This window comes from Colletes latitarsis, chromosome 1 (assembly GCF_051014445.1).
Source record: "Colletes latitarsis isolate SP2378_abdomen chromosome 1, iyColLati1, whole genome shotgun sequence".
Lineage (NCBI taxonomy): Eukaryota > Metazoa > Arthropoda > Insecta > Hymenoptera > Colletidae > Colletes > Colletes latitarsis.
Genome location: NC_135134.1, coordinates 48,896,775 through 48,920,422, shown reverse-complemented (window position 1 = coordinate 48,920,422; position 23,648 = coordinate 48,896,775). Strand labels below are relative to the sequence as shown.

At 38.5% G+C, this 23,648-nt stretch overlaps 2 protein-coding genes across 3 annotated transcripts; both read right to left on the bottom strand.

Moving 5' to 3' along the window:
* Window positions 1-17: 17 nt before the first annotated feature.
* On the bottom strand, window positions 18-2,443 carry LOC143344951 (uncharacterized). The gene is made up of 4 exons (XM_076771604.1): window positions 2,291-2,443; window positions 1,432-1,714; window positions 1,097-1,353; window positions 18-356 (listed from the first exon to the last, which is right to left on the bottom strand). Exons 1-4 carry the CDS (start codon window positions 2,441-2,443, stop codon window positions 147-149), a joined length of 903 nt encoding a protein of 300 aa, XP_076627719.1. The 3' UTR covers window positions 18-146.
* Window positions 2,444-2,888: 445 nt separating this feature from the next.
* On the bottom strand, window positions 2,889-9,352 carry Ube3a (ubiquitin protein ligase E3A). Of its 2 annotated transcripts, none has more exons than XM_076772856.1 (12): window positions 8,753-9,352; window positions 8,039-8,174; window positions 7,781-7,961; window positions 6,565-6,927; window positions 6,155-6,468; window positions 5,894-6,088; window positions 5,484-5,783; window positions 5,223-5,423; window positions 4,875-5,152; window positions 4,584-4,800; window positions 4,076-4,311; window positions 2,889-4,001 (listed from the first exon to the last, which is right to left on the bottom strand). In XM_076772856.1, exons 1-12 carry the CDS (start codon window positions 8,797-8,799, stop codon window positions 3,881-3,883), a joined length of 2,589 nt encoding a protein of 862 aa, XP_076628971.1. In that variant the 5' UTR covers window positions 8,800-9,352; the 3' UTR covers window positions 2,889-3,880. The 2 variants fall into 2 exon arrangements, with proteins under 2 accessions (XP_076628971.1, XP_076628980.1); XM_076772865.1 differs by lacking the exon at window positions 8,753-9,352 and adding an exon at window positions 8,253-8,709.
* Window positions 9,353-23,648: the final 14,296 nt, after the last annotated feature.

Sequence of the window (23,648 nt, the reverse complement as noted above, 5' to 3'; positions counted from 1 at the left end):
TATTAACAGAAATGAAAATTAATATTTGTCCGAAAAGATTTTTCAATTATACACGAGCAAACAGTTCTCAATATTTACACGTAATGCGTGCTATAACGGATTGCTAATCAACATCTTACTATCGTACGAAACGACAATCATTGGGATTAATTGTAGAGCATGATCTTTGCCGATATACCAATTACCATCTGCAAGATCGGTAAGACGATAAAACCGAATATAAATGTTAAGCATATGTACACACTGAATAGTTCCATCGTGAATACGAAGCATCGAATCATTGCCTGCCGGAAGTCCCTGCTCTTCCTTATACTGTCCACTTTGTCCAAAATGAATCGCAATATGTATAGGAGCACCTTGAAAAAACGAAGTTGCAATATATTAAGGGCATGCAACAATATTATTATTGAATAGTAACTTGGAAGTAAAATAACTGAAAGTGTCATTTACTTGGAAAGAATAATTATACACTGATTGCATGCAATAATGAAAAAGAGAAGAGAAGCAAAATTATATTTTTATTTTAATTTTTAGAATGCTAATCAAGGTAAACTTGGCTTTCTGTTGACGTGTTTTCTTCTAGATACAAAGAGGTACAAGGTACGGACTGTATGTAAACGTGTAAACGTGTTTCAAATATAATAAAAATGCTCATAAATATGTGCATAATTTCTGATTGTGTGATTCTGAACACTTTTGTGACTTAAAAAATGTCAAGAAAAAACAATCAACGGTTTCTTTGCTAGCAGCGTGGGCAGAAAAATAAGCTAGATCCCAGCTTCAAGGAGTGAGGAAAGGCAGCATGACGTGAGGGCCCACTAATACCTCGCACCGTGCAAAATGGTGAGAGAAGTAACGAGTGTTCCTGTTGTTTACTCGCGTGGTGCCAGGTAGCAGAGGGTCCGGCATACTGCCTTTCCCCACTCCTCGAAAATAGGATTTCATTTAGTTTTCTGGATACGCGGTTCACAGTCAGTCGTAGTTTTCAAAATAATTTTTGGAACAATTTCTCTTCTTTTTTCTCTTGTACAAGAGTGTTAATCTTAAGATATTGTGTTCTCCAAAAATTCATCGTGCATCAAGGGATTGACAATACCTCTACGACAGGTATGATGTTCAGCATCACGTATAACAGAGCGAGAAGAGATCGACCAGTTGCTTGGCCCATTATCTTGATAAGAGCCGAGAAAGAATATTCTGTCCGTGGAACGCCACATGATTCTTGATAGTTGATTAGATATTCTCGAAAATTGTGGAAGTAGTTCAATTTCGCGTCGCTTTTACCAGAATCCTCGTAGCGATTCTCTATTTTGTTACACGCGTCCCGCAACGGATTCGTGGAAACGTCGTTCCCTTCGAAAAACAGACGGCTATATAATATTTAATACATTCATTTGCGTCTCGTACAATAAATTTACGTATTAAATTTACCCGAAACGAAAGTATTGTGTTTCCATCGATTCGATCGATGTAGATCGGAAATGCTGTAAGGATTTCTCCATTTCCAATCGGAGCTCGTAGCCTCGTGGATGATACCCGGCAATGAGTGATCGATCGATTCTTCATCGTACTTCCGGTCGCTTGATTTCTCATTCAAAGTATTACCGTTCGGTTTTAATCTGTATTTATCCCTCAAATGTGGATAAGCGTTGCACGTTATATGATCTCGCGTGCAGCAACTGTGATCTACCTCGTATTTTTCCCCTTCTAGGAACTAATAAAACATACAAAATAGAAGAAAACCTTGCTACAAATTATTTACAACGTTCGTCAAACGCGAAACTTTTCTCAAGTGGACGAATATATCTTTCGTTTCGATGTGGGAATTTTTGCACTATAGTCGCATCAGAATTAGCTGAAAGCTCAAAGATACGGAAACGTAAAAGTGGGAGCCTCGTTTCGTATGATTCGTAATCGAAAAAGTAGCATCGAGCGATTTAATCTGATTATAGCTATAATCGGACCAAAGAAAGAACGCATTCGAAACTTCCAACTCTTTATATAGATAGGAAGAATTCTATTGCCAAGAGATGCAGCCTCCAAAATAAAAATGCAGCGCATATAAATGTGGGGAACGACCAAGTCAGGCAATAGGTTCTAAGTTCTTTCTTTGATTCAACTGTAATTCCGTAAAGTTGAGTATCGCAGAGTAATACATATGTTTGTAAGGTTCTATAGGAAACCTTAAGTTTTGCGTGCCGCTAACTATGTTAAAAAATTAAAAAGAAAATGTACAAAAAGTATGGAGCAGTATTTAGAATCGTTTGGGTCACTCGTGTTCTTTGTTTACTTGTTGATTATGAAAAAGATATTTATTTTCCAGATGCCAGTTCTCGTTATAATCAGACTTTGGTACAAAATCGAAACTGTTCTGACTTTGTAAATCGTTCATGTTCAAAGAACAGGACACACGGATCGCAGTTGGGCCTTCTTCGGTACTCATAATCGCTAATTTTCTACTACACACGACTTTAACACCAATCACAATTTAAAAAAAAAATCAGTTAATTTTCATGTCCATTCGTCCAAAAAGAAAACGTTCACATTCACAAAACTTGTGAAATTATCCGTCGGTACGTAACTTCACCTGACAACGAAGTATACATATATTTATATAGTGCGATTCGTTTAAATCGACTTTTGCTATAAATTCCTTCGAGTTCTTATAGTCGGAACAAAATTAACTGGCCGCTCAAGGACCATTGAGGAACAATCCCTACCGCATGGTACCGTTTTGCTACCTCCACTATTCCGTCTTTCGTCGTTATATGAATCCAACGTAAGAGTAGGAGTCGTGCCTGGTATGATTTATAATCAGGAAAGTCGCTTTGGCGGTCAATTAAATTTGATCCGATCACAGCTTGTTGCGAAAATAAATGGCGCACGGATTACTCAATAGAACTTTATTGTCACGTGACTAACAATAAGACAGCCGACAACGTGGAGCAGTTTCTTCAGAAAGCCGCCGATTACAAATGTTTATACAAATTCAATCTCGTGTATACATATAGATTATCAGACACTACTCGTATTCACCGAGGTAAAATGTGGTGTAAGGGAAACCCGGAAACAGAAGTCACATAAAAACGCAAAAAATGAAACATCAGCGATCATGATTCTGCGTTCTTCTACGCCATTATAAAATTGATCTTGTGTACAGCGCTCAACGTCAAACGGGGGTATTCTCGGCTTGATTTGCAGCATTGTACCAACTAGGATCCATTAAGTCTACAAATAATATATATTTCTACAAATTCCGACCGACCGTTCTCGGTACACTTTCACACTCATCACAGTCGCGCATCTCACTATTTATTCTTAAGCTGTGTGTACTGTGTTATGTTGTTTTCTTTCTTGTAAGGATAACATCGCGAGACGAGTCACAGCAACTTTGAAGCCGATTTAGAGACGGAACCGACATTTTTTCACTGTTCGCAATCGAGAGCATTAAAAGCACAAAGTATCAGAGAAACATCACGGCAAGACTCGATGAAGTGCATTAGTCTGCTTTGGCGCTTAAACAACAGTAGTGCGAGGAAATTTCGAAGCGTATACCGCGTAAAAATTTGTATTTCGTTTTATTCTCTTTTGTTTTGTTTTGTTTTTTTTTTTTCTTTTTGTACAGCAATTCCTGTTGCCGCTTGTGCGGGGAAAACACATTGGAGGACAACGATCGTTTGCGAGGTATTCTCGGTATCAATCGGGCAAATTTATTGTTTTTGAACCATTTTACGAAAGCAGGGTTGGTTCGCAATGTTTGTATGAATTTCGAATAAATACGTCTATATAGCGGGACAAAAAGAGAGACTCTCGAATTCCGTGTCTGGAATTCGACGATACTCTGAAAGACTGGGGGAGATACCGAAGCTTTTGTGCACGCTTACAACATGCCGAAACCCTTTGAATAGTTGATCGCTTTCAACAACCGATCTTGTAATTTTTCTATTGTACTGTAGTCCGGCAACAGTAAGACGTTGAAGCATGTGTGAGCTATTGGTAGTCTGAAAAATCGGAACAAAATTTTACCGTTGAAACGATATCCCGAGAAGAAACCGTGGTTTTTCGTAATACGTACCTATCAGAGTCCGGACCGTGTCTGGCAATGACCATCTTTAGCCTTGACAAGCCACCAACAGGCACTCTATCGCTTCCTGTAGTGAACTGGAGAAGTCTACGTTGACTTTCTGGCGGCAACGAATGAGCAACCCGCCAGAAATTACGTATCGCCTCGCTGTCCACTGTGTAACCACCCTCGTATTCTGTAGCTGCTTCTAGTTCTGCGAAATCAAAGATCTTGCTGCCGCAAACAAGCTGTAATCATACAATATTAGCCGGTTAAAAATCATAACCTCAGTTTACTCAAATCAGGTATGTTAAACTTTCACGAAACGTAACCTATAAATACACATCGTACATACTTCCCGTGTGCATATTTAGATAATTAGTGTTTTTCATTCGGTCGTGTACTTAATAGTCTTTCAAAATAATATCAATGTTTAATGCTGACCGTGACATGGTAGTTAAATTCAAGTTCGTCTTCGGGTCGAAACGAGCGACGACGTAAATAGTTAGTATGAACATACCTGTTCGATTTCTTCAGGTCTAAAGAGTAACGCCAGTGGACTTTCGTCCGTCACCATTTGGAAGCCACGTCTGAACGCCTTAAATTGTCTTTCTACTGATTTATTAAGTAAGAAGTCCGCATAGAGATCTATGAATTCTTTTTTGTTTGCTTGTGTCACGAATAATTCATCACCATTTTCTTTGAGATCGTGAAAAGATATCGAGCCGAATACATCCCTGTGAAACAATACAAGTCATTAGTCCATTGGATATTGAAATTATAATGTTTGTTAGTTTTGTTAGAAATTTACTTGTAAGCCACTCTGAAAGTTTGCATGAATGTCTCTGGTATGTCATCCCCAGTATATTCCATCAATTCTTTCAATGTTCGATATAATGTAGGACTCCAATCTTCCAAATCTGCAAAACTTCCTTTTCTACCAAGCAATTTTCGGTAAACCACCATTGAAAAACGCACATCAAGAATTACGTTGTTATATATGGCTAGGCCAAGAACAACGCCTATAAGCGTGAAATGTGCGTCACTTTCAAACGATGTTGGATTAAACCACGTCATTTGTGTATCTTCCTATTATATAAAAAAACACAGTTTGAAATTTGCTGTCCAATAAATTTCAAATGATTGAAATCTAAATTACCTGAGTTGTGAACATGCCATAATCAGGGTTGAAAATTTCTTCTACAATTAATTGAAAGAATTCTTTGGATACTCCACCCTCATCAACTCCCTGTTCATCCTCAAATTCAACGACTAATTGTTTCTTAAGATCAGATGGATTTTCCATCGCGATCATTTCTAATTCAACTAACGCGTCGTCTATCAAACGATCTCTTCTAACCTAGTTTAATAAAAATAACTATTAATATAAATTACGATAAAACTAGAAGCATATACATACCTTTAGTCTTAAATACGGATTAGTAGGTTGACCAACAACAGTCTGTAAAAAGCTCATTCGACGTTCACTGTACATTCGAATACGGTTATCATAATACAAGCCCAACGTCTTTGTAGCAGGCGTGAGAATAAAAGCGTAATTCATAAAACTAAATTTTATAGGTTCTTCGCATTTATAATATGAAAAGTCTTTATCCATTTCTATGGCATCACTTAATGGTTCATTATAAAAGTCAGTAAAAGGTATAAATGGTTTCCGCGCGTCTAGTGCGGTAATTCCAAGTTCTTTTGCTAATGGATCCTTTAAATAATTATAATCGTTGCTCATATTAATAATAAATTAAAGGGAAAAAATTAATTCCAGTGAACGGTAGGCTAAGCATTTCGTAATTTTTTTTGTCATGCTGTTACCTGTGGAATCTGTGATAATTTCCAAGATTTATCGTTACTAGCAGATTCACCATCCTCGTCTAAATTTAATTCAGGCTCGTCTAACTCGCCGGCTAACATACTCGCGTAATACAAGATTTTCATAACTTTCGTAGGAGCGGTAATAATGTCCGCATCTTGAACGCAATAATCTCGCGTAAAAGATCCACCTATTACCTGTAAAAATAACAATTTGTACCGTCTGCCATTTGAACTACAATTTTATAATTCGATCACAAGTACCTTGACAGTTATCAATTCTTGTAGAGCCTGTAAAATACTTGGAAGTCGAGATTTACAATGTTTAGCCCATACGCGAGCCAGTTTAGCTTGTGCCATGATAGGAAAACAGCTGAGTGCTTTACAAAGCATGTGAAGAGCGAGTTCCAGATATTCGCTGTTTCCGAGCACAGGAATTTCAAACACAATGAGGAATACGTTTATCAAGCTGTCCATATTATCCCATGCCATCATAATGCGAAGCACTCTCAAATCTAATTCAATATTATCCGCCAAAGTGACTAGTGCATTGATTAAAGCAGACTCAAATGCTTCCCCTAAACATAAAGAGAAAAGTGCAATGAATTAAACATGCATAGAGAACACATTGCTATGTTTAATTCATTATCTTAGTTCGCGAAAAAATGTATTACCTGGTAGAGACCAAAGAGCACTAAAGGCTCTTCGGACAGCCGGTAAATCAACGCTAGTGTCATCATTACTAGGAACTATAGGCGATGGTTCGCTGCTGTCTTCTTCTTTATCTTCTCCTTGTATCGATCTAATTGCTTCTTTATCCATATCGCCGGGCCTTAACAAGCTATCCGAAGCTCTGTCAAGAAGCGCGGCCAGCGGAGAATCATTTTTCACAGTTTTTTGAAAACTGAGACTTAATGCTTTTCCACACGAAAATACTTCTCCCAATGTGCGAATTAACAGTGAATACGATCCTTCCGATTTACACTTTTCTATTATATCCAAAAGTTTTGCTTCTGTGAGATATGGATCCTGTTTTCCTGTTGGCAATAAATCAATCTCATTTCGTTGCAATTATTTTAGCATTATACATACTCGTGATAATGTCTTTTAAATAATGTCTAGTGTCAAATTATTATGCTTCTAGATTAAATTACAAATAAATAACAAGAATTTCGAATTAAATACAAGATTTATTAACATGTATACAGCAGCCACACAAAGATTAGATAAATAACTTCAATTAAATTTTGCGTACAATAATTTCGTAAAAAATAAGAAAAATTGTTCAATTATTTGTAGCATGATCGCTATATCTCTCCTTTTCTAAGTACTTGAGGTACAAATTGAGTATTAATAATTTTGCGACAAAACAAGAACAATTTTTTACGCGAAACATTTTGTTAGAGGATGCTTTCTTTTTCTTATGGTGAAACTTTGGTTTTGCTTTGCAATTTCTTGCTGCTTGTTTTACACTTTTATTTTTATTATTTTTTTTTTTCACTGAATTGTTATTGTAACTTGGAATACGAATATTATATTTATTTAATATTTGTAAAAAAATCTCTTCGTCTGATATTATTGCTTTATCTAAAATTGAAGCACAACTATGATTCAGTTTAGAAAATTGGCACATGTTACTATGACTATCTATTTTTGTGTTGTTAGTGACAGGAAGGGAAAGGAGTGGGTTTTCATTGAATATTAGTTTCGTATAAGTTGCATTTTTACTGATTAATCTACTTTTAACAGAAGTTTGTATATCATTGTACATTGGAGCTTGAGGAATGGAATCCAATTCGTTTGTAGTTTTGGAAATGTCCATCTTTACAGAGTGCATTACTGAGACAGTATCTATAGGGGCAGGATTTGTGCTGGGATTTGATGCAATACCTTCTTCTGAACATGTTGGATTTACACTTTTAACTGGTAAACTCTTAGCCAATGATGCTGGACCAGGCTCTAAAGTTGTTCGGGCTACTTTACTTGGTTGAGTGCCATCGCAAAGTCTTGCTTCTTGTGAAAACAGCTGAATAGCTTGTGCTGCAGCTTGATTTGGTGTAAGATTTGTCACCTATTTAAGAAAGAAATTAAATCAGTAATAAAAAGGATTTCTTTTTAAATAAATTTAAACAATATTTAAATATATACTTTGCCACTTGATGCACAGTTTTGATTGTCACAGTTGGGATTGCCACATCCATCGGTAAGTTGATAAAAATATCGTTCAATCAACTTTTTAGCAACTGTACGCTTCATGTCGCTGCAAGGGCTCTCTGCTCCTACCCTAATAAAATAATACCAAAACAAGGCAATTATTATGTATTCAATTATATGCACAACCTAATATATCACAAAGATGTGCATTTAACATTAACTTCATAATAAAACACTAATTTTTGTTTTTGTTATGATTTCAGGACAGTGAATTGAAAGATTTTTGTGCTAGCCTAATAGCTATCGTAATGTCAAAGCATCAAAAAGATAAACCAAACATGAATATCAACATAAACAAAGGAAACAAAAATAATAGAAACATTTGAGGTACATCCTAATAATTGCAATTCATTCAATTAGGAACACATGGTGGTGACATGTTAACAGTGATTCGCGACGTTGCCAGTTCAAGTGGAAATGACAGTTCAGAAAGAGATCAGCTTCTCGAGGTCGGTGAGTCGAGTCGTTGCACCAAAACAAAGTATGTTAAAAATAGCCTAAGCTCATGGATTTTAACGATATTACGTTTCGTGGAAAAGCCAAGTAAACAACGTCTCACGTAGAGAAAAGAACAACAAAAGAATAGAAAAACGTGGCACAGTCACGAGAAAGTTCTACGCATCGAACACTGTAAGACGTCGATGTCACCTGGAAGCGTGATCTTCCCCAGGGTCCCCTTGACCCTTGGCGCTCATAGACCGTGAATCCTCGAAATTTTGCCTCCTCCGTCGTCAATCGTAACACAAAATCTCGCCACGACCGCTTCCTTTGCTGAATCGAAGTTTCAACGAAGACTTACGCACTACCACTAAATTTGGTCAATGGTCCTTTTTTCGGCGGCTTCGCCACGATGCTTTAACTATGTTTCCACTACGTATTACGCACTAACTAGTGTACACTTCGAAATAGAATAGTAGAAGAAAGACAGAGTGAATAGACAGAAAGTAAGGGAACGAGAGTGAGAGGGAGAATGAGAGAGAAAGAGAACCGTAGTTCGGCTTTGCTCGAGGTATATTTGTCCGTAACTCGAACCGAACGTTTCGTCGAGGTTAGGTGAACACTGTTTCGCGACTGCACAAATTATAATATCCGTGGATTGTATAACACACCGACCCCGTTGATACGCGAATTTTTCAAATCAATGTCAAAATACCGAGAAAAGAGGTAAAATGAATCGTTTTGCGATCCTTTCTTGGCTGCTGTCTACTGTTCTGTACGGACAAGACTAGTTGCGAGTATCGAGATTCTTAATCGATCGAACGTGGCCGATGTATCTCGATTTCTCGATAACTCGATGTAACGTGACCTGGATCGTACGCGATCAAGACGATTTTCGCAGACGTAGAGATTTGAAAAAAGGTGACCTTTTTTGTTTTTATTTCCATTATGTAAATCGCCTCTTGCTCAATCGCATTCAATGTTATATATGTAATACATGCGGAAGCGGGAAACATAAATTTTTTTTTAATAAGAAAGTTACGTGACCTTGCGATTTACGATCAACTTACTATAATACAACTTTATTATGAAAATGATACAGAGATCACCAAAACCCTTTTTCCCCTTGGTACTCGATTTATCTGAGCTATTTTTCAATTAGGCCAATTAATCGAGGTTCTTTTTTATGCTAACATTTTTGTCAGTCAGCAATGCAGATGAAATTATAGTTATTTCAATTGTTATTAACTGTTTCGAGTTTTTCGAATGCTTGAATGTTTCATCATGTACAGTTTCGATAATGATATCTTATCAGTTAAAACATACGAGGAACTGATAGTAGTAGACTGAATATACTTTATGTACGTATTTGTATGCTTTTCGAAAACAAATATGACTAAATTTTAGGAGTCAATTCTACTCATCTCCGGAAACAATTCATTTTCTCGCTAAAAACATATTTTTTGTTGGCAATAAACAATAACAAATATGTTAGTTTGTGTAGAATAGGTACTCAAAGTTTGGTACTTTACTTACGTGACACCCTATATATACGTTCTTCGTAAATGAGCGGCAACTTATCGAGGGCATATATATACGTGATATACCCTTTGCAGCGAAAAGGTTAAGCGTTGAAATGGAATATAGAAATCGATTCGAAAATAGAACGGTTATTAAAAAAAAAAAAATAGAAGGATTATTATGTATTATATGGTAATTAAAAAATTGTTCCAATATTTGTATTTGTCTCCAGACACGTCTAACGAATACATTCTTCAATTTTACAATCTGAAATAAAACTTCCCCTAACGTTTGTTTCTATTTTAAAGATATTTAATTATTGGAATTTCTACTCATTATTTCCCCTTTGTATTTATTTTTAATAATCCAACAAAAAAAATATAAAATAATATAATCAATTGTTACAATGGGTGAAATTATTACCAATATTTTAAACTCATCGTTTAAAATCGTGCTGAGGTTCTTGATTATTCAAACACAGCAAAAGTAATTCTACACCGATCTTGCATACCACAGGCGAAGTTTTTCAAAGAGAATATCGATTTAGTGCTAAATCCAGCATACGTTATCGCAGGGTGTCTAGTATAATTTCTTCCCTGATTTCACGACAATAAGTAAACGTGGGCCAAACAGAGGGGTTGGGGAGAAGGAGAGATTGTAGCGAAAGGAGTAGCAAGTCATTCGATAATTTCTATCGGTTCGGGGCGAATATAAAAGGGAAATTGAGCTTTCGGGGCGAAACGAAGGACTGACGCGAACAGGAAACCATTAGTTCACGGCAAAAAAGGGTGAAATTATCGGTGCCAAGTTGTGCCATTTGCCGACTAGACTCGCGAATGAAGCCGCTCCCTCGGTCACACCTTCGTACATATGCACACTGCGTTTTATTTAAATTCATTCCTAGTACTTTCTCGTTAATTGCAATGCCAAATACGCAGCCCGGTAGAAATTTTTCAGAATTATTCGGCTCGCTCTTCATATTTAAGAAAGTTATGATAATAACCCTCTTATCTTAGATACTAACACAAGATTTAATTTAAAAAAGAATTATTGTATTCAGAATTAATTGCGAATATTTTTTCGTTGTTAAAACTAAGGCTCGAAATAAATTGTATACACGATAGCTATCTTTCTTTTCAACTAAATTATAGATCTCGATTAACGGATTCTAATATTTCATACTGTCTATAAAATTGTACGATTTATTAAATTGTTATGAAAGTTTAATCATAATTAATTAAGCCTTTACGAAAGTTTAATTTAAATTGAACGAATAGTATAAATGCTTCACGCTTAATTATAAGGGTATTAGATTCTAGAGCCGTTTGTACACAATATGATTCGTATAAAATCTATAGATAAGATTCAAAGTAAACATCATTGTGGGCTTCTAAAATATAGATAATTACGCGAACGAGTTCAAGTGGATCGACGATAAACCGTAAGCTTAACAGTTATCGCAATGTTGCATACGTAATTAATTTTGCATGTTAAGCAGCTTTTTTCATGGAATTAAAAGGAAACTTTTTGGAAGTAATCTTCTGGAAGGCAAACTTTTATTACCGTGTTTTGCTCCAGAAAAGGGATTTTCTTTTGTGGTTAAATTTCCTGTTTCGCACAGCAGTAATATAAATAAATGTATTACTGCATTTATCTGTTTCAATTTTCTAAAAAAAATGATATCGAAGAAAGAAAAACGTTGCTCTAAAATTTTCTAAAATATTCTCGTCTTCGTCGGGCGATGTATATTCACAAGCTCGTGGGAAAGAATTATCTACACAACGAAGGGCAAGCACAAGCCAACCGACCAGTTACCAGGTTCTTAAGTTGACAATGTAATTTAAAGTTTCAGAGATCGCTCTCGGGTGGAGATAGCTCGGGCCATTTAGCCGTATGATCGAGAGTCGCTGATTAGACAGAAATCGGTGCTTCAGCAAGTAAGGTGTCATCAGTAATTTGGTGCCAAGCCAACTACTCGAAATTTTTCGATGATACACAGCTATAACCGTATTCGATCCGAAATGTGTCAGAGGCTCGCAACATAGTCTCCGCGATAAGCTGCCTCGAAGAAAACGTACGAACATCGTTTCTTTTTTTAACGTTTTCTGCCCCAATAATTCCCATATTGGGTTACGATCTTTTGCCATGTATTTTACTTCACAATATTTTATTTATAGTTATAATTCATAACGGAACGACGATCGCGACCTCAATAATTTTTTTTTTAAATAATTCTCGTTAAATTTTGTTCCATAAATACATTTCGCGATCCTGTCGCGCCAATACTTTTATCAAAAATTAAAACAATTAATTCGGGTCAGCGCAAAACGTAAATTTTTCGCGCCCGCGGAGAAGTTCAAATCGCGACGAATGCTCGTTTATCTCGAGATTTATATTTCCTGCCCAACGTCGAATTTCTTCCTCCGTCGTTCGAATGGTTAAACTTTAAAAGTGCTCGCAGGCATCCGGCGTCGTTGACGGCGATCGTCCGTGAAGTTGAATACGATAATGCGCAACCAAACGAATGCGCTCGACCGAGATCGCGAAGGGAAATCGTTAAAGCCCTCCGCGAGCTTCCATTCAATTCGCCAAAGATGCAATAAGATAGGAGAGAAAACGATCCGTCCGTCTCGGATTGAATCTAATCTGACGAGCATTCTGGCTACGACGGAAAGTGTTTCTGGACCTTTGAAACCTGGTAGCTACGCGAGACAATTGTTATCGTTATCGCTGGCAAAGCAACTCGAACAGACCGAAGTAAACAGACCGGTTTCCTTTTTTTTTTTTCGGGGTAGAAAAGTCGGAACTGGCGGCGGTGGGAGGGTTAGGACGATAGAGATCGGGAAGCAGAAAGGTACACAGATTTACAGGGACCAGGGGTCGCTTGATAGGGGATGAAGCTTCCGCTTGGATGCGGCCGAGTTTCGATCAAGGCCAACTTTGCCATTCGTTTGCCACCCTCCGTCCCTCCCACCGCTCTATCTGCCCCTCTTTCTCCCACCCACGTTCTTCTTTGACCCCTCCCCGCCCCTTCCGGCTCGCACGTTTCTTTTTCACCCTATTTTTATTCTCATCTTTTATTCGCCCCCTTTTTGTGATACTTCACGCTTCTCTCATCCCTCTCGCCTATCACTGTCCATTATGTCTGCCTTTCTACTTTCTGTTTCTTTTTTTTTTCTCTGCGAAATGCTTCGCATTTGTTTCTTTTTTCTATTTTTAATTCTCCCTTAAGTTTCACCGAGGCGTTCTCGCGCGTACGAAAAATGAAAAGCAAATACACGAGCACGCCCGCAATTACTGTTGTTTGCTTCTCATCAACCGATTCACTTTCATCGGCTGATGAAACAGAACGAAAATATCCTTTGGTTTAAACACAAAAGCCACGGTACTCTTAATTTTGTACCTCGATCCGGGAGTGCCTGAATTTCACTTACGCGAGAACATTCTGGGTTGGTTCATGAAATTTTTGCAAATAGTTCTTGATTTTAATCGAGAATGATTATGTCGAAGGAGTAAAATTAGTATACGAAATTGGAGGGTGGAAGGAAAAATTTGCGATCGTCTAAAAATACTACAGGGGAGGGGCAGCAGGGGTAGTCGTCTACTTCGAAAGTTCTGATATCTAGAAAAAGTTTATTTCCAATAGCTAGCTTGAATCGTTTCGATGTGTTTGTGCATTAGGAGTGAAATTTTTATTCCCAAAAAATTGTAAATAATGTGCGAAGTGGTTAGTGTCTCAATTTTTGAAGCGTCCTGTCTGTGCTTCATCATTTTCTCTCGTTCTTCTCTTCCTCGATAGCTTCCTATCCCCCCTTTACTTGATTTTCCCTTCCTTCGTAGCACATATTGCGCGCTATTGTTTCCGAGAACCTCTAATTCCGACGGTAATGATCTCGTAGTCAATGCTCGACCAGTCGTATCGGTGTTTCGCGTTACGCGCCGCTGCTCGTATCGACTTTCCTTTATATTAAACTTCAACCTCTGGTGCAGGGAATCGCAATGACGAGGCGCAATAATTCACTGCGTTCTGACGCGACTCTTACGTTAACACGTTGATCGCAGCGTCGGCCATTTTTGGACGAGGGGTGAGTTCTCGCAGAGACCCCAATCGTTGATCGTGTTCATTTAATTAGCAGGGCTTTTCAAATAATTTGCAACAGTATTTCATAGTAAAAATATTATGCTCGAGGGCTTGTAATTAATTTATATAACGTGCATTCTTTCGTACCTTTGGAAACGATGTAAACAACACTGAAGCGTTTCCAGGTTGGCCAGTTTCATCAATAAGGACTCAATTGAAAATGTTTAATAAATGCATAGATCGTCCTAGGTAGTTCAAACTCTAGCTACACCACTCCAGATAATTATAAGAGCAACAAAAGACAAAATAATCCTTTACGACGCGCTCGAAATTTGTATTAATCTATCTTTTTCCGCTTCTTCGCCCGATCTCTTAATCTGTCAGGTCTTGTTTTCTCCGTCTCTTCGCGTCACCTGATTTCTTTTTCCTTTTTGAGAATGGACTACTTCTTTTTCGTTTCTGTTCCAGTTTTACTCGAAACTGTCCAAGTTTGGGCGAAATCCGTCGAGATCTGTTCCACGATCGACTCGTTTGTTTTTAACGGGCGAATCAAATCAGTATTTCTGGCACCACGGATATTTTTAAACGCACTCGTATAATTTTTACGCCGGCGATTATTTCTGTCAAAATATTAGAGTATCCCGGAACATTATGAAAAATAATCACGAGCACGAGGATGCTCCCTTATTTAATTTAACGAAGTTAGGAAAATCGGAAAAGCAAGAGCACTCAAGATGCAAATTTATCACAAACTTTCGTCAGTGATTTGCAAGAACGGGGATAGGACGGTCGACTATGGCGACAGAATTTTAAAAATAAGAAATTTTTTGTATCTCGGCTTAAATCACGTTTGTATAATAATTTTAACCGGATTTCATTCGAATCAAAATAACGAGTTTTAAGTTACGTTTCGAATGTCAGCAGTTTAAAAAGTGGTGCTCCGTATCTGAATATTTACGACTTGAGATACGAGCGAGATATTTATATTCGTACGATAACCGATGAGCTTCTTCCGCGAGATCCGATCAGTGGACAGAGAGATGCATTTTTGACGGAGTATTTTGACTTCGCTGAACTTTCGCGAGTAATGCAATTCTGAAACTGGCTGCTAAAAAATTCACGCGCAGGAAGTGCCTGGAAAGTTGGCTAAAGACAACTTCGAAGTGGATCTATTGTTCCGTGTTTGATAGTTGACAATCGCGAGAAGAAACTTGGAAATTCGCTGAATCGTTCCAAAACTTACGCTTTAAAAGCATCAACGAGAAACAAACGATAGAAATTTTATTTGAAATTATACTAAATTCTGATTGATATTTTATTTTATATTCACGAATTTTTAAAACAACCTCCTTTCTGTACCCAGGATTTCGAAAACACCCTCTACACTCGTTTCTCGCGAAAGTTTGAACGAACTACTTTTTCTTATTGTTTCTTTGCAGCATAAATTCGACGCGAAAGGGGGGAACCTTCCGCGAGAACTCGGACCAAGAAACACGAACAAATAAAGTGCAAACAAATCGAGCTATTGCATTAATTCCTTCTGTTTGTACACCGCAAAGTCCAAGGAAGCGTGAAAGAAAATACAGAGAAGTAAGCGATCACCTTGGAAACGTATTCGTTCTCGTGATCGGGAAACATTTTCTACGCGGAGAAGTTTGTTCGCGAATACCGTTCGTACTCTCGAATACCAGGATTCATCGCCTGATCAATTTTTTACATCAAAGAATTATTTCCAGCCATGTTTTCGGGGATTCGCGTCATTACGCGACCCTTAAGGGAGGGTAGTTTTTTCCACCCCTCGCGAGCTCTGGTACGACGGATCGCATCGATCAGCTCGTTGACGAATTTCGTCGAGTGTCTGTCGCGGCTCGATCGATTGTTTCTGCGTCGAAGACGAAGCCTTGGCGTTCGAGACGTAAACATATTCTCCTTTCACGGCTGAATAGCCCGATTACTTCCCGTTTCCCTGGGAAAGCCGCCGTGGAATCACGAAACTCCGTTTAATTAACGAACACGACGCGTTAATTATCCCCAGCAAGCGGTCGAGGAAGAGAGCGTCGCGGTGAAAACGATCATTTTTTCGTGTAGAGGGGAAGGGGAGTTTCATTAGGGGATGAACAATATCCACTAGTCGATAATTTCCATAGAAACATCACATTTTGTTCATAAAAAATATTGGCACTCATGTTTTCTTTTAATTCGTTCGAGTCGCGAAATTCGCTTTTTGCCAAGTCGCGCAGAGGCGAGCAGGCGTGAATTTTGGAACGTTAATTTCTACGCTTTCATTCGCGATTTTAAAGCCACCGTGCGTCGGCGCGAGAGGGGACGATTCGACCTTCTCTCATCCGTTCCTCTTTCTACGGTCGCGAGTCCCATCTGCGATCGATGGATTCGATGGACCGAGCTTCGTTATCGAATCTCCGTCGCAGGTGAGCTCCTCTGAGCGGACAACTTTAAAGGGAGCTCGTCGCGAAAACGAGCGAAGGTCGAGACGAGGGGATTAAGGGCAATGCCGGGGGTGAAAGCGCGTCTAGGTAGAAGCTCTTTCGCGGACTGTATTTTGTATCTTCTACCGCGGAGATTCTTTCGCGTCTTTGAGGATCTTTGGCGGCGTCGAAAGACGCGATTCCTTGAATGTACGCGACGGAAAAAAGGTTGGCAACGTTATAAACAGGCGCTCTTAAAGCGTTTGACGCCATAATGGATCGAACCTGAGGTTGAAAAGATTTCAAAATAATTGAAACGTTCGTGAAAAATCTCCAGTCCGAATAACTGTTACGCGAGACTTCTTCGAGATAAATGTAATTAAGCACGGATCCGACCGTAAATCAGAAGCAGAAAACACCGTGAAACTTGTTTAATCTCTACTAACCGTTCTTTGTCCCTTTTCTCGACTTAGTTTCGCCGTATTTTCCACAATTTTTCCTCGCGATTATCTCTACGACTTCCTTTTCGTCATCCAATCCTGACCTGACCACGGCCAATATGTTCCTACAATTCCGACACTTCCAGCCAATTAGGATCGACCCGAATTGATCGAGAAAGCCAGGACCGGAAAGCAGAATTTGACAGTTCTTTATGGACAGAAAAATAATATACCAGCGAAAAAGTGTAAACCGTGCAATTAAATGTCCTGTTGTCACAGACACTTCACGTTACCGTTAAAGTCAGTTGTAATCGTCACGTAATCTTAGTTTCTGTACTTTTAACAAATCTTACGTTCTTTTCCACAGACTCTTTTCCTTTACGTCGAAGATGTTTAATTGCAAGAGAGTACCGATCGGGAACTTTTCGGTTCGAACAGGATTTTTCAATCGCTGAATCGTAAGTTTCGCCTGGTCATTTAATTGTGTTAACTAATATTCCGCGAGTTTCCTCTCGGCTAGAAATTGAATTTTTATCGAAGACTCTTTCTGCATTATGTAGGACATCGGCCTAGAAAGTCTGCATCTCGTCACATCGAGGACTCGAGCCGGGAGCCTCAGTTTATTTCGTTTCGAGGGGGTAGGTCCCAGGGGTGTGTGACAAAGTGTAGATCTCTTTTCGGGTTATGCACTCTCGAGGATCGCATTGAATTAGAATTATGAGATGATCAAAGAGTGACGTTCAAGAAGTTCCAATTCCGTGGATCCTCTTTCGAAATTGCTGCATTTTCTTGTTTCGATACGAAAATCGTATAAATTTGATTTCGGATTAATTTCGTCGATGTCACCTTTCGGAGCTTCTTAGGTTTTGTCAACCTGAACGAAGAAATATTCGAACGCGTGTGACGTCGGAGGAGAACGTTTCGGAGTATTTTATTGTTTCGCGTTCAGGTTTGGAATAGAATTTCATCGTAAACGGGGTTGAAATCAAATGGGAGCGACGTACTGGTATATTACCGAGATTATGACGTCAGCGCTTCCGTCATGAAATCTCGGTAGGCGGGCAGTAAATTCTTGCCGTGCCACGCACGATAACAGTAGTATCCTGGAAAATCCTGTCTGATGTATGGCCCCGGGAATTTCATTCTATTCCACGATGGACTATAGTTGATTTTGCCCGCGGAAAACCAACGAAACGAAGCCTTTCATATGTAAAGACCTGGAAATATTGGCTCCCCGATCGTGATCTGAAAATTGACGACGACTATTGGTTTCCGATCACGGAATAATGAAGTTTCCAAACGAACTTACAGCCTTGACATATTGATTAAATATTTAACACTCGATTCGACAGGGAAATCGAACCCCGTAAAGTACGTTTTCCACGCAGCAGTTACACGTAATATCGAATATCTACGGAGGTTCCTAAAGTTAATAAAAATTTCTAAACATTGCACGATAATCGAGACACCACTAAATATAGACCGAAGTTTGGGAATGTTTTCACAGGCACCTATCAAATCTAAGTAACTTTCACCTTAAGTCTGCGATCTTTTAAAAAATCAAAACGTATCGAAATGACGGAGTTTCGAACGTCGATGAAAATTTCATACGATTGAAAGAAATTATTGTTGGTTTGTCATTCAGACGAGAACTTTGATCAGAATCTCCTCGAATTTGGTGTTTCTTGTTTGTCAGAGATTAGAGAATCATAATCTTGTCTACAGAACTAACGGATGAACGTGCACAAGGGCGTCTGTAACGGATTCTAGGATTAACGGGCTGGTTTCCTTTGATTAGGATCCTTCGTCGCGATTCTGTTCTGCGTACTTGTTCGTTCAAGGACGTGGATCTTCGCAGAACATCACGACGCATGCGAGACCAAAAGATTTTAATCTACCACCCCTTAAAACAGCGACGAAGGGGCTGACTTAGAACTCCAAATTTAGATCTAGAACCTATATAAATATTGCAAATATTCGTTGCTTCATAGACAAATTTCCTCTCTCTTTTTCCAGAATTTTTTCGAAGTTCGCAACGACAAATTTCTTCCACGGTTTATTATATTCTCCAGCGATAAAATACAAATTATAGAAAATCGATGGAACATATTCTCTTATATCGTAATGTTATACCGCGAAACAATACGGAACAGAGACAATGCTATCTGGACGCTATACAAAACACGTTACAATGGACGAAGAACATTGATTCACGATCCTTTCCTTCGTGTGCAGATCTAATAATCGTAAAATCTTAACAGCACGAGATAAGTTTCAAACAGTTTTTAACAATTTATTTGAACCCAAAAATCGTCCCACTTTTGTCAGATTTTTTTCTAGCATCTCCCTTAAAGGGTATCGAGACTCAACGATCATTTTTATTCGCTATCTAGCGTTCTTTCAAGCATTTAGTATCAAAGTAATGCTTTTAATCCAACGAATTCAGTCGTCTTTATGAGATTACACCAATTCAGCATGGCACTTAACTGGTTCCAACAACTTCACGATCGTTAGACGCGAATCTAAAAGAATCAGTATCTTTTGTTAATGGATCCTATGTCATCTTCGTCGACGATCACAATGCTTTCGATGTCCTTGCTATCCGATCTGTATAATCTTACGTCACCAGTGTCATGTTTCATACGCGCTAGATCTCTGTTATCGAGTCGCACAAATTTTCGGTAGTGTCGTGTTCCACGCACACTAGTCGCGTGATATCCGATTTCGCGAGTGTTTTTCGCTATAAACATAATATCAAAAGATCAAGGATATTGCTCGTAGAACGTAGAACGTTCGCATTAGAAAGGCGATCGATTATATTCGAAATTATTTTTAATGCAAAAGTTTGAGCGATACAGATTTGAATTTTTTACCGGTCTATTCATCGACATTTCTTTTCGTAATAATTATTTTAGACGTTCCAAGCGTGCCAGGGATTGGCACCTTTCCACAGATGGGCAAACCAAGCATTAGAGTTCACGAATCGAGTTCGCTTCCTTGTTAGGGCAAAAAATGAAAAAAAAATAGGATTTCGACGTTACCCGAATTTCTTTGAACTTTGAGTGGGTTGGAACCTCTAGGAAATTTAAATACGTCGACTTAAGGCCGACAGGTGCGATAAACCGACGTCTACTTTGCATGCACTTGAAATTTAAAATCGATCGGTCCAGTAACTCTCGAGTATCGCGTCTACGGTCTCGAGAAAAACAAGTTTAGAGTTTTTACGAGTTTAAAGTAAATTTCACATGTTAGTACAGATTTTATATTTTCGTAAAATACGATAAATAAAAACGAATTTTGTTACGTTTCTCGTGGGAGAACTCTGCTTGACGTTTTGTTGCATTTCTGTGCACCGAAGCCACACTTTCTCTGTTTACGTATTTTGTGCACGCGTATTACCTACTACTGTTCGATCAGCTTTCCTATCTATTTTTTGATTCTTCTATTTCGAGCAGAACGCGTTGGCATGCAACGACAACGGTTTTCACAGCCGAGCAACCGTGTGTAACGAAATCGCTAAAGAACATGGCCGTTAAATTATAACGTGACGCGGTCAAAGAAGTATCCCGTAGAAAATCTCTGCGTTTGTTTTACTCGCGGCCACGTAAAATTTATGATTCATTATAAATATATCGCTCTACGACTCGTACGATTCTTACGTTTAAACTTGAGTCGCAGCTGAATTGCTCGTCAAAGTCGGAATAACTTTTAACCGTAATTGGTGGGATTACAGCTGTCCTGTAATTGCGTACGAAATGTACAACTTTGTCACGCGCATCGGGCACGTTTCCACGTTGCACATGTTATCTCTCATCGTTGAATGACGCGCGAAACAGAAGAACAGGATCTTGACGTATAACGTCGGATGACATCGACTGGGAAACAATGCGATTCCTTGCACAATACTACCGCAAGAACGCGAATTCTTGCTCGTCTCACAATAACGCTCGCGTGACTGTTTCCATCCAAGTCGGGCGAGTAACGGGGCGAAGCGTTATCTAGGCCATGGAAATTACTTTTGGTAATTTTACAGCGGTTGAATAATTTTCCATATAAAGAGTAAATCGATCGTCTGATAGAATTTGAAACATGCAGTTTAGGATCGAAGACTCGAAACCGTTGCATGCTGCACCGCATAATTCATCGCTCGAGTCTCTCGCTAAATTCCGTAAACTACGGTCTTGGCGACAGCGATGCTCCCACGGAAAACACGAAATATGAATTTCGTAATAAATATCACGAAATATTATCTTATTACGACACGAATCCTTTTACGATCTCTGTTAAAATTAGAAAATCGTAGTTTTTATCGAGGCGAAATTAAAATTTATTTAACGAATAAAACACTAAGGTTATCGGAGTAAAATGTTGTTTTATTAAACCAACGTTTGAGTATAGATTGCAGGCTTCAGAACGCAGTAGGTTGATTATTGGAACGTCGATTACCGGAAGTGTCCATTACAAGACAGGGTATTATCGGAAAGAGCGATTAGTCTCTTAAACAAAAGCATCAATGTTATTTATTATTCTACATTTTCGATTAAAATTCAAGTAGTTTGATTTTTGTAGAGTTCTTTTTACAGAACATTTTCTAATGAATATTTTAACGTCTTTCTCCTGTTCCTGAGTAAACATTTCCGTATATAGGAAATCCGTATCGACGTCGACGTCATTGCTTCGCCGCGAAACGTTCTTGTCTTCCGTTGCGTGGAATGAAAAATGTTGTCTCTGCGTCATCGTACCTCCATTATGTGTTGCGTCATAATAACGGAGGAAAAAAAGAGCGCGAAAGACCGGAGGAGAGCGAGTGATCGATGAATGGATAGATCGGTCGGTGGACACGGACATAAAATATGAAGAAGATACGCAAGATACGGGGGTGTAAAAAGGTAAGTATAGGTAGCTGTTGCGTGTATACGCGGAGCGATGTCGTAAGTAACGAAGAAATAGGATGATAATTTTTTTGATCGACCGTGGGAGTTCAGAGAGACCGAACGATCGATCAAACAACGAGGGAACACGGTAGATGTTAATTGTTGATAATCAAATTTAGATGAGAAGCTTATATAATCCAAATAGATCACGTTTTGTTATCTTTACAACTCGACCACTACGATAATGGTATTTTCTTTAATATCTTGGTTCTCCTTTAGCTAGCAAGAATGTTGTTTTCTTAAAATGAAAAGGAAAGAAATTTCATATACATTCGCTCCACCCTATTACACAGCCTGTGCTCGAAAATTGAGACAGGCTATGTAATTCCTTTCTAGGCGGAAACAAAGAGAGTTTGTCGGTGGAAAAAGTTGAATGATATAATGAGGTCCGTCTTTGTATAATATACCTGTTTTCTGAAGTGGAACGGTACAACATGCACTTGTTTTCTTTGTTTCTCTTCGTCGTTCCAAGAATAAAATATGTTAAATCAAGTTATTTTTTTTATTATATTTCATCAGGAGAACACTCGTTTAAATAATTATTACGCAAGTACAATGTTTCTCAAACTTTTTCCTTTCGTTTCGGTATTGTTATAGCGTGGAACAGGCAGGCCTCATTAAATAAAGCCTTCAACAGTTTTCGCTTAAAAGGAAATTTCAGTTTGTCTCGGTTCCTAGCACTATTTTGTATTTGTGGAAAATTGTCGTGAAGGAGAGTAACAAAATAGGAGATTAAATTAAATGAACTTGAAATGAGATTGAGAGAGGGGGGTAACAAAATATGGAAAATCGAATGAGTAAAAGATGCACATAATTACGGGGAGTTTATTTACAAGAAAACAATATTCCCGGAGATAGGGACACGAACGATAGCTAATAAAAAGACGATTACCTCGCGTTGAACAAGTCGAATAAATAATACTAGATTCAAAATATCAGGAAGAGCTGTACAAAGCGTCTCTTATTTTCAAATGATTTGAAGTATCTTGACGTTTGATGTTTCTTGCTGACGCTGACTGGATTTCGACAATCGCTCGTTGCAAGCGTGTTTTAGACACCGTCGAGTAGAAACACACAAGTATTGTACAGAAAGCAAATCTATAGACACGTTTGAAACGTTGCAACAATCAGTGAACGATTGCTGTGACTTCGGTGCTTTTGTAAACAATGAAGACGATCATGACGATGAAGCTGTATCGGATATCGGATATACAACGTGCAGTGATGTCGAACCACCAGAGCAAAATACAACACGTAAAATTCGTGTTCCATCCGTATTGAAAATAGTGCGCGATTTTGTTTCGCGTTTTGTACTCGCGTAAACCTTCATGCAATTAATGGAATCGGAAATGAGCCAATAGAAAACTGATTGATTAGTTGGCATATTATTTTATTAGCTTAACATTCTGGTCCAAGCAAAATTAAAATTAATCTTTAGCCTACAATACGTACGATACACTGTCTCAAAAGACACTGACAGTATGTTGACGCAACACAGGAAGTTACTTGATGGGTAGACAAAAGCTCCGTCTGCTAAGCTAGCATCTGTCAGACTTTGCCGGAGTACTCTCGGGTTAATAATGTCGAACAATAACTACGAACTTCGATGAAGAGTCGTCGTGTTTCGTAAGAAATATTCGAAACTCCTCGCTAGAAACGAAAGAGCAGAAAACTACAAAGGAATTAGTGCAGAGCGTCATTAAA